This window comes from Berghia stephanieae, chromosome 11 (assembly GCF_034508935.2).
Source record: "Berghia stephanieae isolate SIO BIC M18660-M18661 chromosome 11, UCSD_Bste_1.3, whole genome shotgun sequence".
Classification (NCBI taxonomy): Eukaryota; Metazoa; Mollusca; class Gastropoda; order Nudibranchia; family Aeolidiidae; genus Berghia; species Berghia stephanieae.
The window spans coordinates 5,520,604-5,536,586 of record NC_088370.1 but is presented as its reverse complement, the minus strand read 5'-3'; the positions used below and the strand labels follow the sequence as shown (position 1 = coordinate 5,536,586).

Here is a 15,983-nt window from a genome sequence, read left to right as displayed (position 1 = left end):
GAGAACATCAAAAGTCAAGAGAACATCAAAAGTCAAGAGAACATCAAAAGTCAAGAGAACATCAAAAGTCAAGAGAACATCAAAAGTCAAGAGAACATCAAAAGTCAAGAACATCAAAAGTCAAGAACATCAAAAGTCAAGAACATCAAAAGTCAAGAACATCAAAAGTCAAGAACATCAAAAGTCAAGAACATCAAAAGTCAAAGAACATCAAAAGTCAAGAGAACATCAAAAGTCAAGAGAACATCAAAAGTCAAGAGAACATCAAAAGTCAAGAGAACATCAAAAGTCAAGAGAACATCAAAAGTCAAGAGAACATCAAAAGTCAAGAGAACATCAAAAGTCAAGAGAACATCAAAAGTCAAGAGAACATCAAAAGTCAAGAGAACATCAAAAGTCAAGAGAACATCAAAAGTCAAGAGAACATCAAAAGTCAAGAGAACATCAAAAGTCAAGAGAACATCAAAAGTCAAGAGAACATCAAAAGTCAAGAGAACATCAAAAGTCAAGAGAACATCAAAAGTCAAGAGAACATCAAAAGTCAAGAGAACATCAAAAGTCAAGAGAACAAAAGTCAGACAACTTAAAATCAGAGAACATAAAAAAGCAGAAAATAAGAAAATTCAGAGAAAATGACAAATTGGTTGATCAAAAATCTAGAAAATCAAAAATTCAGAAAAAAAAGGGAAATCGGAGCCATTGGAGAAAAATAAGAAATTGAAAAATGAGATTGAAATAAAAGAATTGTAACATTATTATCATTATTGCTACTATTACCATTATTACTAATAATTTTACTATCCATATTACTAGGTCTTCCTCGAGTCCTGGGTTTGTGAGAGTTTTTGCCAAAACGAGTGCCATAAAATTGATTGGTGTTTGAAGGACGAGTTTTCTGGCCATTAAAAAAAAAAAAATTCGCGTCTTTCCCCGGGTACGCCAGTTAACTGGTTAAAGTGTCGTCAACTTCAATTCTGAGAAACCTAACGAATCGTCAAACCTATTGACTCAAGATTACTGTGGATGTTGCACTTAATATCTATAAAAGAACAAAAGTTTCCTTCCTGATTGTATTAGTACATTTCTGAAGGTTTCAATGTTGCTTAGAAGCTTCATAACGAAGAAAGCATGTTCTATAAGAGTTTGAAGGGAAATCTATGAAGGGTAAAATATGTTTATAATGGTAAAAGTATTCCAAGTTTATATTCCCCTCTAAATCATACTAAAAAAGGATAAAATGCTGCTTTACATCATAGGACGTCTTCTGGTTATGAAGACAACGTGATATTCTTTGGTAGGTCTGGTGAGAGAACAAAAATAAAGGCGCGATATTAGCAAATGCCTTATAGTTGTAAAAGAAAACAATAAAACATAATAGATGCATTACTCCGTCTATTAAAGATATGAAAAGATCTTGAAAATAAGAGTAAAAGATTGTGTATTTGAAAGGGCATTAATCACATGTGGATATCATGCTATACAAAATCTTTTTATTTGGATTGCTTTTAGCATGTAGTGAAATACTAAGACAATGTTATAATATGTATTGTTGAAATGATATTTATTTATTATATATATATATATATATATATATATATATATATATATATATATATATATATATGTTTGTACATCACACATACACGAGTACATTTAAGTTGTTATACTAGCTGTACCACGTGTATCATTATTGTAATCTTTCAATCAATTTAAAGGGCATTCAAGGGATTTATCCTATTTCGCCCTATATCATGTCATGTTATGTTATGTTTTACCATAAATGTTGGAAGCAAGCCCTTTACTCTTTGGATCTTTATCATTTTATTAACATTGCTACAGACCATTTTCGATTTCACTTTTGACCAGAAATAAATGTTACAGTGAATGACATAGTCGGATGGTGAAAAGGTTTGAACTGAGATATTGCCAAGTTAGAAGTTCTATTTTCATCCAAAAAGAGTTATTGTCATAGATACATGATTGAATCAACCATCTGTGTACATCTTCGGGAAATATCGAAGTTTAATTTCACTTCAAAATATTTTTTACCGCTAGTCAAAGTTGAAAATGAAATTTGAGAAAAGTTGCTGGATACCTTTCCCATACATCTGACCATAACTTCATGGAAAATCACCAGATTTACTTTAAAGATTGAAATGCTTTAGGGAGCATATTCTTTCAGAAAATGCAAGAGTGCAAATCCAATATTTTCACCTTCCGACTGATTATGTCATGTACTTACACAAATGCATTCTGCCCAGAGCTCTTAGTCCCACGAAACCAGGCTAATAAAATAATTTTTAAAAATCCCTTTATTCATCCCATGGGGGAAATTTGCCTCTAGGGTCTATGCCAAAGGAAGACTGAAATAACCCAGGCAGGCGTCAGCCGCAGTGCAGCGCCGCAAATTGAGCTAGTCGAGGTGACTTGCTCAAGGACACGCAACGCAGCGGGCGGGTGATCGAACTCAGTACCTTTCGGGTTCGAAGCAAAGACAATATCGCTGAGCCTAACAGGCGTCATGGCCCGTCCCTTCCAGGTTGAATGTTGCTGGTGCCAGGGACCCCTTGTAAAGCGCTTTGAGCACATTTAGTGGATAATTGCGTTATATAAAAGCTCAAGCTAATTTTTTTTTGATGATTTTGTTCTGCTTATTTTTGATTTTATCTGGGGGAGGGGGGGGGGCTCATATTCACTCCAGCAAAGTTAAAATCGTACGAATCTCTGAAAATAAGATGTGTCTACTAGATATTCTGGGATTCATCTTTTTCCTAGGATGGTAATCACAAGACTGCTTAAATAAAGATCCGAATCAAATAAAAAACTTGTAATAACTAAAAAAACATTTTTTAAAAAATTGAGCTTTTATATAGAGCAATATCCACTTAATATGCTCAAAGCGCTTTGTACTTGTGAAAAGTATTGTGGAAGTTCTTGATTAATAGAATCCACGAATTGCCAGTTTAAACATTGAAATTCAATTTAAAACGGGGGATGACCCGCATAGCGGCACTGTTTTTATGAATGAGAATGATCATGTGATAGATACGTTATACGTATGATAGGCTAATTTAAGGGTTTTACGGCGCTTGCAACACATTAAGGTTATATCAGCGCCAGTAAAAAGGAAGAAAATGGGATAGTAAAAAGTTCTAGAATTACAATTAAAGCACCCAAGAAAAGTTAAGACAAAGGGAAACTGGTAACAAATAGGGATCAGATTTAGATTCCAAGAGCATACCACCAATGTACTTAGTCTGAGATCACCTATAAGTCTCATCCGGACACAAGCACAAAATAAACTCAAATGCTTACACATTCAAAATAAATATAATAATACATAACGGAGAGATGATTTACAAGGAAAAAAATATCTCCCAAAACAATAACTATGCATTTGTTTCCCTCCCAGCCAGCACTCCGGCCAGGGCCAGGACAAAACCAAGTTATCTCATTCCAAGAAGACAAAGACAGAAAGCATGTTGGAAAACAGTTATAAGGAGATAAAAGACAATATGTACCCCCTGCCCACTATGGGAGGTCAGGAACCCCACCCGGTCTAAACCTCTTTAATATCGCACATTGTGTAATGTATGTAAAGGTAGGGATGGAGTATGATTAGTAATTTGTTAAAGAGCGGTGGGAGCTGCCCGAAGACTAACAAAAGAGGTAAAAACGGGAAGTCTAGGATAAAAACTGTACAAACAATGTTTTGGAGCAAACATTTCGTCAGCAGAACAAACAACAAAAATGAATTTACAATTTTCTGGTTTTACTGACGAAAGGTTCGCACCCGAAACGTTTTTGTATAGATTCGATCCCATTGGTTTTGTTAAAAGTTTGGGTTATGTTGCAAACCTTAGATAAATCCTACAGGTATTTCAGGAGGTTGGTTAGGGTTAGGATTGGGCAGGTGGTAGCCATAGGAACTCCAAAATTGTATGCACCTCGAGTCCTCGCTTTTCTCTTTGCAACAACACTTTACGAGGAAGATGGCACAAAAGACTATGATCAGTGCTAATCCGATAGGAACCAAAATGGCTACCAGCATATCCCGTTTTGCTTTGCCCTCATCGTCATAGGGATCCACGATGTCCGGCTCTGGATGGATAAAATCAAAGATAAAAAAAATGTTTAAAAAAAACAAAACGCTTGATTATATAGTGAATATTATTATGTGCGGCTATGTGGTCTAGTAGTATGACACTCGCTTTCGGATCAGAAGGTCCTGGGTTCGAGCCTCGCGCTCGGCGCATACTCGAGTCCTTGGAAAAGGCTCTTTACTCGCGTTCTCACCGTACTCGGGTGTAAAATGAGTACCTGGCCGTTAACAGCGTTGTCTTTGTCCGAAACATTGTAATATCGCCTAACAGGCGTCATGTCCCGTCCTACATGTTAAATGTTGCTGTTGACCAGGTACCCCTTGTAAAGCGCTTTGAGCACATTTAGTGGATATTGCGCTATATAAAGCTCAAAAATTTTTGAAAAATAAATATCCACTAAACGTGCTGTAAAAGTGCTTTATAGGTGGGGGGGGGGGGGGTCCATAGCCAACAGATACTTAAACAGAGGTATAAGGAGATAAAAGACCAGAGTATGGTGAGAGAATATGAGTAAAAGCCTTTTTTTTCCAAGGACTCAATGCGCCGCTTGCTTAGAGTAGGACTCGAACCCAAGATCTTCCGGTCCGAAGACAAGACCTAGCCGCACAAGAGTAATTTGTTTTGTGTGCAAATGCGGCTAGTATAGTTTGTGTGATAGGAGGGTGCTGCCACCAAATACAAATTATTGGACACTAGTGGTAGCGATTTTTATTAAAACCTTAACCCTTCCCTTACCAAGCATAGGAAAATCGTCACAATCGTTAAGATCCAACCAGCATTTTTATAATTCAGATTTCTTTCATAAACCACACACATTTTTTTATTATAGCCATAAAAAAGTGACACTGTGTTGTAGAGTTAATTTTGCTGATCAATATTGTGCATAGAATGTATTTGTTGCTTTGCTGTTTGAATAAGAAAAAACTATTTGTGTTGAATGGGTGTTTTTTTGTTTGTTGCTTTAGGTCTCTTCCAACACAATTGAGGTTATATGAGAGACCGCTGAAACAAAAAAAAACAAGCAATCTAACAAAAATAGTACAAATGGAAATAAAAATCATAACCTAAAGATATAAGCTAAATTATAAATAACCAAGGACAAACAGGCAGAAGATTTACAGAAAAAAAAATATCCCCTGTCAAAAATACAATCACAAACCAAAGAAGCAGGATAGGCTAGTAAAGAGAAGAAGAAACGACATCACTATCGGATCGTACACCCATGCGAACATCATAGGTATATGATTCAAGGGTGATGCTCCCATCCAACCACCCGCGTTGAATGGGTGTGACATTTTGGGAAAAATTCTGGAAATGGCTGGTAAGGAAAGGGTTAAAGTGCATCTCAACCATAATCAGCATGCCACATCAAATGAAACCCCATAACACACACACACACACACACACACACACACACACAGACACGCACAGACACATCCACTCAAACCAAAGACAACCAAGTCAGCATTGTTTTTAGTTTTTGTTTTTAAGGGTTTTGCGGCGCTTGCAGCACATAGGTCATAGCGCCAGTAAAAAGGAAGAACAGTAGAGAGTAAAAACCTACATATAGTTTAAAGGACTTGAGGAAAAATAAGATACATGGGAATTGGTACAAATAGGGAACAGATGTAGATTCCAAGAGCACACTGTCGGTGTAATTAGTTTGAGATCACCTAAAAGTCTCACCCAGACAGCAGCACAAGATTTCAATAAGAGGGATACTGTCAAATGTCGACAAATCGTATGTTAAAAATACAAAAATAACAGTATGCTTAACAGAGATAACATACAAAGAAAATAATATCTCCTTAAACTATAACTATACATTCGACTGTTTCCCTCCCAGCCAAGAACCCCGCCCAGGCCGAAGACAAAACTAAGTAATCTCATTCCAAGATGGATAACAATTGGAAAACAGACATAGGGGGATCGAAGACACCGCAAGTACCTCCCTGCCCACTATGGGAGGTCGAAATCCCACCCAGCAAGTCCGCATTGGTTGGACAACAGATATGTAGTCACCAGCAATATGACCAAAGCGACATTATGTCAGGGCGACGTTTACGTATAATATGCAGTGGCGTAGGGCCTTAAAGGCTATTAAGGCTAAGCCACAGGTCGTCATTGTCTTGAAAGTATGTAAGAATTTAACAATAAAAAGTCACACTTTTAATTTTTCTGTTTCACAAACAATGAAATTCATTGTTGACCTGGTGTTAAAAAACCCTTACAGAGCCTCAAAACTTGAACCAATCACACCGCTTTGAATTTACTACAGCTCGGGTTGTACTCGTGCCCCTGACCAATCAGTACAGCGTGTGGCTTTAAAGGTGAAGGCTTCCAGCCATATTCCCACGGTACAACCAGGCGATGCATTTCACGTTTGCCGTGTGCTCCCCCTCGTGGATCTTTACCTTGCAGTTGGTGAGGGGGCTTGAGGCACACGGGAGGGCAAAGGTGTAAATCCCGGTCGACCGTCACGAGACCATCCCGGGTATCGAGCCAACGAGCCACATGAGCTGCTCGCCCCGGTGTGTGACTAAATTTGATCCAAACCCGGTGCCCGAATAGCAGCCCTATCCCGGGCGCCACACTATTGTCCTTATGTCGAGTCCAAATCAGTCCCGTCAATGGCGAAGCGGTCTGCCGCCTAGCCAAATAATACCGCGTTCGTGTCGCCCGGGTCGTCGGCACGTCCGAGAAAAAAGCAAACGTCCCATGCATCAATCGATTCGCGGCCTGCCGATTGGAAAATGCGACGGCGGGGATGGCGAACTGACGCGTATATTGTCCCTGAACGTCGAGAGCCAGAGTATGGCAAAAAATGAGCTTTTATCAAAGCTACTGGCCGCTCATTGCGTTGATATCCTTTTACAGGAGACCCACCTTTATTCAGGCGCGCAATCTTCCCGATTCCAGATCCCAGGCTATACGGTGGTCCAACGCGAGGACACTTCGAGGCTCAAAGGAGGGGTTAGCGTTTACGCTAAAGAGCCATCGAAGGTAAGGGTCACTGAGAGCGTAACGGACAGCAATGGGGTGAACCGAATTTCCGTGGAAGTAGGTGGACTGTGTTTGCATAATATTTACAAACCACCTAGAGCGACTTGGACTACACCACCGGTACCGGTGGTCAGCCATCCTTCCATCTGTCTGGGAGACTTTAATAGCCACCATCACGAATGGGGCTACCGAGACTGCAACGAGGCAGGAAGACAACTCCGCTCATGGATGGACTGTAATGATCTACACCTAGTGTACGATCCTACAGCCAAGGGTACCTTCCGGGGTACCCGCCATAAGAAGGAGTATACTCCAGACCTCACCCTCGTAACGAAAGGCGCGAACGGTGAACCGCTGCAGGTGAAGCGGACAGTCCTCGGGGACTTTCCGCATAGCCAGCACAGGCCGGTTCTTGTCACAGCTGGGGTGACAATACCGAGGGTGCAGTCTCTCCCACTTTGCAGATGGAATTTCAGGAAGGCTGACTGGGAGGAATTCAGTTCCTATATCGAGCAGGTCTGCCCTGCCATTCCTCCCAAGTCCAAGAATATAACCAGATTTAGTAGGTACTGGTTAAGAGCGCTCAACGCTCTATTCCACGGGGCAAACGGAAATTCTACACCCCTTGCTGGACAGCAGAGTCGGAAGAGCTGTACCGAGAGTACCAGCAGACCCAGTCCCAGGACACAGCCGATAGACTACTTCAGTCTCTGGCAGAGGGAAGGAAGCAACGGTGGCAGGAGACCGTGGAAAGCCTCGACTTTACACACTCCAGCCGCCACGCTTGGCGTTTGATAAAGAAATTGGACCCAGATCGGAATTTCGCGAAGGCTGCACCGGAATGCGAGGCAGACACAATTGCCAAGAATATTAAGAACCGTAGCAAGCGGATCCCTAATCAGGCTTTTGAGCGCGGTGTCCGCAAGGCGTACCGTACGATTCTGGACTCGCTACCTGCGGAGGAGTCGGACTGGACGGCCCCGTTCAGTCCCCGAGAAGTGGGTGCAGCCATTAGCGAAGTGAAGAACGGCAAAGCAGCTGGGATAGATGGTGTATATCCCGATATGGTGACGCATCTGGGCCCCAGGGCACGGCGCTGGCTAGCAGAGGCAATGTCTGACATCCTTGCAAACGGAAAGCTTCCACAAGTGTGGAAGCATGCGAAGATAGTTGCCATCCTGAAGCCAGGGAAGCCGGCGAAGGAGGCAGACAGTTACAGACCCATATCGCTGCTGAGCTGTCTTTACAAATTGTTGGAGCGTGTTCTATTAAACCGATGGGGGCCGGTCCTAGACGCTGCCCTGCCACCAGAGCAGGCAGGCTTCAGGGAAGGGAGGTGCACCACGGAGCAGGTCATTGCCCTTACAGAGCATATTGAGCACGGGTTAAGAGAAAACAGGTGCTGTGTTTATAGACCTATCAGCGGCGTACGATACGGTCTGGTGCGATGGGTTAATGCTCAAACTTGCAAAAATCATAAGGTGCAAAAAGACCTTGAAGTTGTTCTCTTCGATCTTAGGGGAAAGGCAATTCCACGTCGCGCTGGGAGACGTCACGAGCAAAGTAAGGAAATTGAAGAATGGGGTCCCTCAGGGGTCGGTACTTGCGCCAATGTTGTTTAACGTTTACATTAGCGATATGCCGAACACTTCCTCCCTGAGGCTGGGATACGCAGACGACTGGGCACTCGTTACTCAGAGTAAAGTGTGGACCCGTCTCGAGAGCGTACTCAGCGAGGACGTCACCAGACTCAAATCCTACTTTGACAAGTGGTACCTGAAGATGAACACTTCAAAAACCGTGGCCACTGCATTTCACTTATGCAGTGGTTGGCACACCCGTAAACTGAATGTCCTAGTCGGGGACCAGCCACTCCCATATGAGCCGCGTCCAAAATATTTAGGGGTGACGCTGGATCGCAGCCTTACCTATCGGGTTCATCTCGAAGGGGTTGCCCGGAAGATAGAGAAGCGGAATAGTCTTCTGAGGAAGCTGGCGGGATCGACTTGGGGCGCTAGCCAAGCGCTCCTGAGAACATCCGCCCTGGCACTATGCTATTCCACCGCGGAGTATTGCGCTCCAGTGTGGGGTAGAAGCAGAAACGTTGAGAAGGTGGATGTAAAACTTCGCAAGTCGATGCACATAGTGTCGGGAACGCTAGCAACAACCCCTAGAGAATGGGGCCCGGTAATGGCAGCGATCCAGCCCCCCGATGTCCGGAGGGAGACCATTACGGGAAACTGGCTGAGTAAGATCAAAGAGAGAGGGAATGGGGATACCCCTCTCATGCGCATAATGAACGGTGCCCCCGTTTCGAGCCGAAATAAGTCCCGGCAACCCTTGTACGCAGAATCCCTGACTACGGACAGAGCTGCACATACGAGATGGAAGTCGGTTTGGACGAATTCAATCCCTCGTGGGGGCGGGGACCTACACTCCTCTAAGCTTGGTGAGAAGTTGCCAGGCTTTGATACCAGTAAGAGGAGACACTGGGTAGCTGCGAATCGGCTTCGGTCGAGGAGCTGCCTAACGGCCGGTGCGTTACATCAGTGGGGTCTAACTTCCTGTCCTTTATGTCCACGCTGTGGGCAAGAACCCGAAACGGCAGAGCATCTAGTCGAAAGGTGTGTTGTGACGATGCTACCGGGCGGGTTCGCGACGGTGCACGAATGCGGACCGGACTTTGCTGATTGGGTCGATCGTCATAACATAATAGTGTGAACCATAAGAAGCTGCTGCCGTGTGCTATGACTGTGGGCATCAAGAGGCATCTTGACGTTGAACCGAGTCATTGTGGCTTTCTTACTCGCAGCCACACACAATGACCTAATTGTTCCATTGATGGCAATCGTGTTGTACCTGTTACCCATCCCTCTTCGAGGCGTGTCAGGCAATTGTGCAGTGTTTGTTTTTAAAATTTTAATTAATTGCTTTTTAAGTGTGATGAATCACGTTGATTATCTGTTGACTATCAATACCAGTTCTTTGAATAGGGAAAATAAACTTTTGATTAAAAGTCTCGGTCCCCATCAACCAAACGATTTTGTACTCACTATTAATGACGGGAAACAGAATCGGTCATTTAATTTGATAAAGATTGGTATAGTCGTTTTCCTTGGCTATCGGTGAGAATAGAAAATAAGAGTTTATTTTCTTTTAATTGTATTTTGTTTGGCGATAACAGCAATACAGAATTGTCTTGGGCAAGAAGTGGATTTACCTGTTTGAAAAATTTAACACAGAGAGCATTGAACCATCAGAAGTCTAACTTACATTTAAATATCACCACTAGATTGAAAACCGTTGGTACCCTTCACATAGGTGCACAGATTGATAGTGGCTATCGCTTATATTTAGCCAGGCATGATGAACAAGTTACAAAGAACATACAAATTTTGGTATATATATATATATATATATATATATATATATATATATATATATATATATATATATATATATATATATATGCGACAACCCATCTCAAATCCAGCCCCATGCTCCTAAATGACCAGGCTACGCCGCTGATAATATGCATGGATGACACCCGAACCCACTTATGGGCCTAGTTTAACGTTTTAATGGACAATGTGTTATGAATTTTATGAGATTTCCATTACATCAATGAGCCTATAGGGCATTGGGTTATCAGACCTGAAAATAAGTGCACGTCGAGTCAGTGATTTAGATGCTCAAAATGATATTTTTGGGATTATTTTTTGTTTACACCGGCATAATACTGTATAGGGACTAATGAGACGTAAAAAAAAAAAAGATAAAAAATTTAAGACTTTGTTAATTGTATAATTAGATGAGGCTTACCTGTAAGGTGAAGTGTAAATGCAATTAATTCCTCCAGAAATGTTGGAGGAATAACTTGAGAAGTGCGAGTGCGCATGACAATCACTATTCAACTCAAAGATGCACCGGAGCCAATAACCATATCAATTTAATTCCAATAGATATGAATTCCACACGAAGTAGTGAAAACTTTTTAAAACTAATTTTACCACACATCACAAAGTTACAAACACAAGCTTAACTATGATAGATATATGCCCCATAAAATATGAATTGATAACATATCTTATCAAACAATTGAGAGGGAGGGTGGGTAAGTTATTCCTCCAACATTACTGGACGGAATAATTACAATTGCACTTCACCTTACAGGTAAGCCTCGTCTAATTATACAATTATTTCGTCCACTGTAATGTTAAGAATCTGGTGGACAGAGAGGAAAACTAATGAAGAAGTATTAGAGCAAGCTGAAACAAAAGGATAATTCGTACAATAAGAAAAAGACAAATGCAGTTTTTAGGGCACCTAAATCGACATAAATGTATTGAGCATCTTGCTCTCACAGGAAAGATAGAAGGTAAAAAGAGTAAAGGTAGACCAAGTAAAACGTATTTGAATAGTTTGAACATCTGGGAGACAAAGAGAAGAGTAATAGTTTTGAGGTTATCTGATCAGAGATGAATGGCGTACCATGATCACCGATGTCTGGCACAGACTTGGTACTTGAAGAATGTGCTTACAGCGAAAAGGATAACTACTTACTAGTTGGGGACGGTGGTCGTCTAGTTGTCACGCGTCTGTTATTACTGGGATCCCCTGTCATATTATTCCCGGTCTTATCCAAAATCAGAACGGTGCCATCACTAGTGGAATTGGTGACGTTCGCCAATGACGTGTTGGCGTCCGCCATGATTTTGTAGGGCATTTCCAGACAGTCCTCCGACAACAGCGTCCCAGAGAATCCAGCATTGGTGCACACACTTTGACAGCCTGAATGATGGGAGTAAAATAAGATGGAAGTTATTTTCAGAAGACTAATTATTATATGGAGGGATCTCACAAACAGTTTTAAAAAATGAGCTTTTATATAGCGCAATATCTACTAAACGTGCTCAAAGCGCTTTACAAGGTGTCCCTAACAAATATAATACATAACAGAGATGATTTACAAGGAAAAAAATATCTCCCAGAACAATAACTATGTATTTGACTGTTTCCCTCCCAGCCAGGACTCCGGCCAGGGCCAGGACAAAACCAAGTAATCTCACTCCAAGACAAAGACAAAGCATGTTGTTAAACAGATATGAGGGGACAGAAGATAGAATTTACGGCGCTTGCGACACATTTAGGTCATATCAGCGCCAGTAAAATGGGGAAAAAATGATAGTAAACATTTCTAGATTTCCAAGTTAAAGCACCCAAGAAAAGTTAGGACTTGTTTAAATAGGGAACAGTTAACAGAATTATCTTCTAAGAGCAAACGATCAATGTACAGAGATTAAGTTCGCCTATAAGTCTCATCCAGACAAGCACATGATCCCACTAAAAAGATATAAATAAATAAATAAATAAATAAATAAATAAATAAATAAATAAATAAATAAAATTCCCTTTATTCATCCCCAAGGAGAAATTTGTCTTTAGGGTCAAGGGAAGACTGGAATAACCCAGGCGTCAACCGCAGAGCAGCGCCGCAAAATGAGCTAGGGAGAGGTGATTTGCTCAAGGCCACACAACGCAGCGGCGGGGTAATGGAACTCGGTACCTTTCGGATAGGAAGCAAAGACCGTACCACTGAGCCAGAAAATATAACCATCAGTATATAAGAGATGATCGAAAAGGGGAAAAATCATCTCGCAAAACTAATTCTATACATTTGACGTTTCCCTACCAGTCAAGGAATCTGACAAGGCCCAGGACAAAATGTAATCCCATTCCAAGACAAAGACAGAGCAACTCAGAAAAAAGGTGGGAAGATTTGAAAAATAAGGCTTCATGTAGAAATCAAAGAAAATGGCAGAAGGAGATACTATGTAGATGGCTATGCTCTCTCTATGCTCCAAAGTGAAGGGCCTAAGTAAGTGAGTAAATTATTAAGTACCGTTGTTTGGATTTACAGGGGAAAAAATAATCCAAAACTAGTAAACATTTGACTTGTTTCCCTCTCAGCTAATGATTCCAGCAAGGGCCAGGACTAAATTTAAAAAATCCCATTCCAAACATGTCAGTGGTATGACTCGCCTTCTGGTTGGAAGGTCAAGGGTTCGAGTCCGGCTCTGAGCGGCGCATTGTTGTCCTTGAAAAGGACTTCACTCGAAAATTAAGGAAGTCCTTCCCCTTGAACTCCCATAAAAGACCAACTGAAGGAGTCCTATACCTTGTCCACGTCCAGTTGTCCTTTAAACCGAGACAGCATCGAAAGCATACTGTAGATTTCGTTGAAATAAATGGATTCATCCAAGATCACTCGCTAATCGCTTCTAGAAATACAGGCTAAACTAAAAAGGGGAGAAAACTCCAAATGCGTATGCCATTTATATAATCGAACCCGTTTAAATTGCTCACCTTATAAATTTTGCGTCTCCAAATTTAGGTTCGAAAGGACTTCTGTATTTTAACAGCACGCATAAACAGGGGATTATTATTATTATTATTATCATTGTGGTTGGGGGGGGGGGGGCGAAATCCGCCCCCCCCCCTTTTTTTTTTTTTAAATCGGAGAAACCCCCCACAAGACCACATAGCCGCATATCAAAAATAAAATAAATAAAAATAAACGTATCTTAAATAGTAATAGTTACTGGACATTGCAACTTATTGAATGTCCACAATGGCTAAATAAATGATATAAAGTGATGTGAAAATACAGAAGTCCTCCCCAATTTTTATTTCTGCAGTCCGACTTGACCAGTCGAGTAGACATGACAGGCATTTCAAAATTTGGCCAAAAAACTCGTCCGAATATTTTACTGATGGATTCAATTAATCCAAATCTTGGGGGGTCTTTCCACAAGTTCCTAACAGTGAATGAAGGGCCAACGTCCCATTAGAAAAAAAAATACAAAAAGACCCCCCCCCCTTTCCCCGAAACCCCATCCTTTATATCGATAAAAATATAAATACTTATGGATGCTTATATATAGATAGTATGCAGATGACGTCACTCAGGCCTTTGTTATTGTTTTTGCCATCCGCGTTTGTGAGTTGTTCTCACTAAACTGTATTAACCAGCCTATAAAAGTTCATGGTTACACAGAGTTTGTGTGTTGGTCCGTTATACTTCCGGATGGCAATGTTGTGAACTCCTTGGCCAAGCGCATTCTATCTATACTTATGGATTGTTTCCATTACAGGTCCATATAGGTCCTCTTCGCCAGACTCATTTTCTTCGTCTTTGTGATTTAAATTTCTTTCGGTTTTACAATCTAAAGCGCATTTATAATTGTACTAAACATTTTGGCCAGTCTGCTCTTATTGAAGCTATTTAGGGTTTTTATATAAAATAAGGTTTTAAATAAAAATAAGAAAAAGCGAAGCCAGTGCTAGAAACTTGCGAAAAAAACATCTTGGCAAATACTCTCAAACCTGGGTCCTCTCGAGGCGAGGGTCATTTAAATCGATCGATATTTATTAATTAAATTGACCAACGGTCTCTACAAAGTAAACGTAGAATATTACCTCATTTGTGACCCTCCGTCTCAAAACGGTATTATGTCGGAATGATTCAGACCCCAAAAAGTGAATTTAGAGATAGAATGATGAGAAATTAATTGGAGCTTAGAATTTTCTGCAAAGCAAGAAATAGTCTTTATAATCCACCATAACGTAAGAAATTAAACCCAAGTTTGATATTTGTGGCAAAGAATTCCATTTCCCTAACCGAGTGGATCCCGACATAATACCGCTTTGACACGGTGGGTCACATTTAACAAGGACAAAATTGCCGTTTAAACATCCGAAAAAAAAATTCGTCAGTGAATTGAGACGTGGAATAGCCTGCCTGAAAAAGAGTTCATAGCGCCAAGCGTAAACAGCTTTTAAAGCCAAATTGACAGTTTCCTGCAGGATCTAAAATACAGAACCGATTTCCCATTGAAGCCAGTCAGCCTTTCGACCTCCATAAGTTGGTGGAGACCGATCCAAAGGCCATCAACGGGTCACCGGCCCTCTACGATGAACTCATACTCATACTATACAAAAATAGATAAAAAGCGAAACCAGTGCTAGGAAATTGCGGAAAAACATTAATCTTGGCAAATATTGTCAAACCTGGGACCTCTCGAGGCGAGGGTCATTTAAATCGATCGATATTTATATGACGAGTTTTCTGGTCAATTTTTTAAAAATGTGTTTATTCATAGTACAGCATTTATCTAACTGGTTAAAGATTTTTTGTCGTTCGTCTCGACCCAAAACTCGGATAGCACGGTGGAATTGGAACACACTATTATACACATGTTATTTGGACTTACCAGGAGGGTTGGTGAGCAGGATCAAAGCACATACGAACAGGGCCGTCTTTACACACCAATTCCATCTCACATTGGTGCTACTGTGCGCGGATTCTGTCCGCGAATTATTATCGTTGTGCAGTCGATACAAATAAAATAACGGAGAGAAACATGGAGCCATGGTGGCCATTATGGTAAAAAGTGACGATGACATTATTATATTGATAGTTGACAGAAGGTGATAAAAACACTGAGAGTCGATGTGCTTCTTGCAGACGACAAGGTATGAAATGACTTGAAGGGTGACATGGATTTGCAAAGACAACTCTTTAAAAAATAAAATAATAATAATAAATTGACGAATGGGTAGAAAAGGTGAGAGTTGAGTTTAACTCACATCAATCACGAAGGTAAAATCATGTAAATGCAATTTTTTTCCTTCTAAGTTGACATCACTCATTTTTATTTTTTAAATGTTTTAGACCGCCTGTTGATTGATTAGTTTTCACAAAAAACAAATGGGAGTGATATTTTTTCATGTTTCCTTCCGACCGAGTCATCAATCACGTGATTTGTTGCTGTCCAACGATTGGACATTTCTGAACAAATCTAAACACGCTGCTTT

At 40.9% G+C, this 15,983-nt stretch overlaps 1 protein-coding gene across 2 annotated transcripts; it reads right to left on the bottom strand.

Moving 5' to 3' along the window:
* Positions 1-1,137: 1,137 nt before the first annotated feature.
* On the bottom strand, positions 1,138-15,657 carry LOC144957238 (uncharacterized). 2 transcript variants are annotated; one of them, XM_078888312.1, is made up of 4 exons: positions 15,380-15,657; positions 11,670-11,897; positions 3,859-4,101; positions 1,138-1,300 (listed from the first exon to the last, which is right to left on the bottom strand). In XM_078888312.1, exons 1-3 carry the CDS (start codon positions 15,570-15,572, stop codon positions 3,860-3,862), a joined length of 663 nt encoding a protein of 220 aa, XP_078744438.1. In that variant the 5' UTR covers positions 15,573-15,657; the 3' UTR covers positions 1,138-1,300; position 3,859. The 2 variants fall into 2 exon arrangements, with proteins under 2 accessions (XP_078744438.1, XP_078744439.1); XM_078888313.1 differs by having other exon boundaries at positions 3,948-4,101.
* Positions 15,658-15,983: the final 326 nt, after the last annotated feature.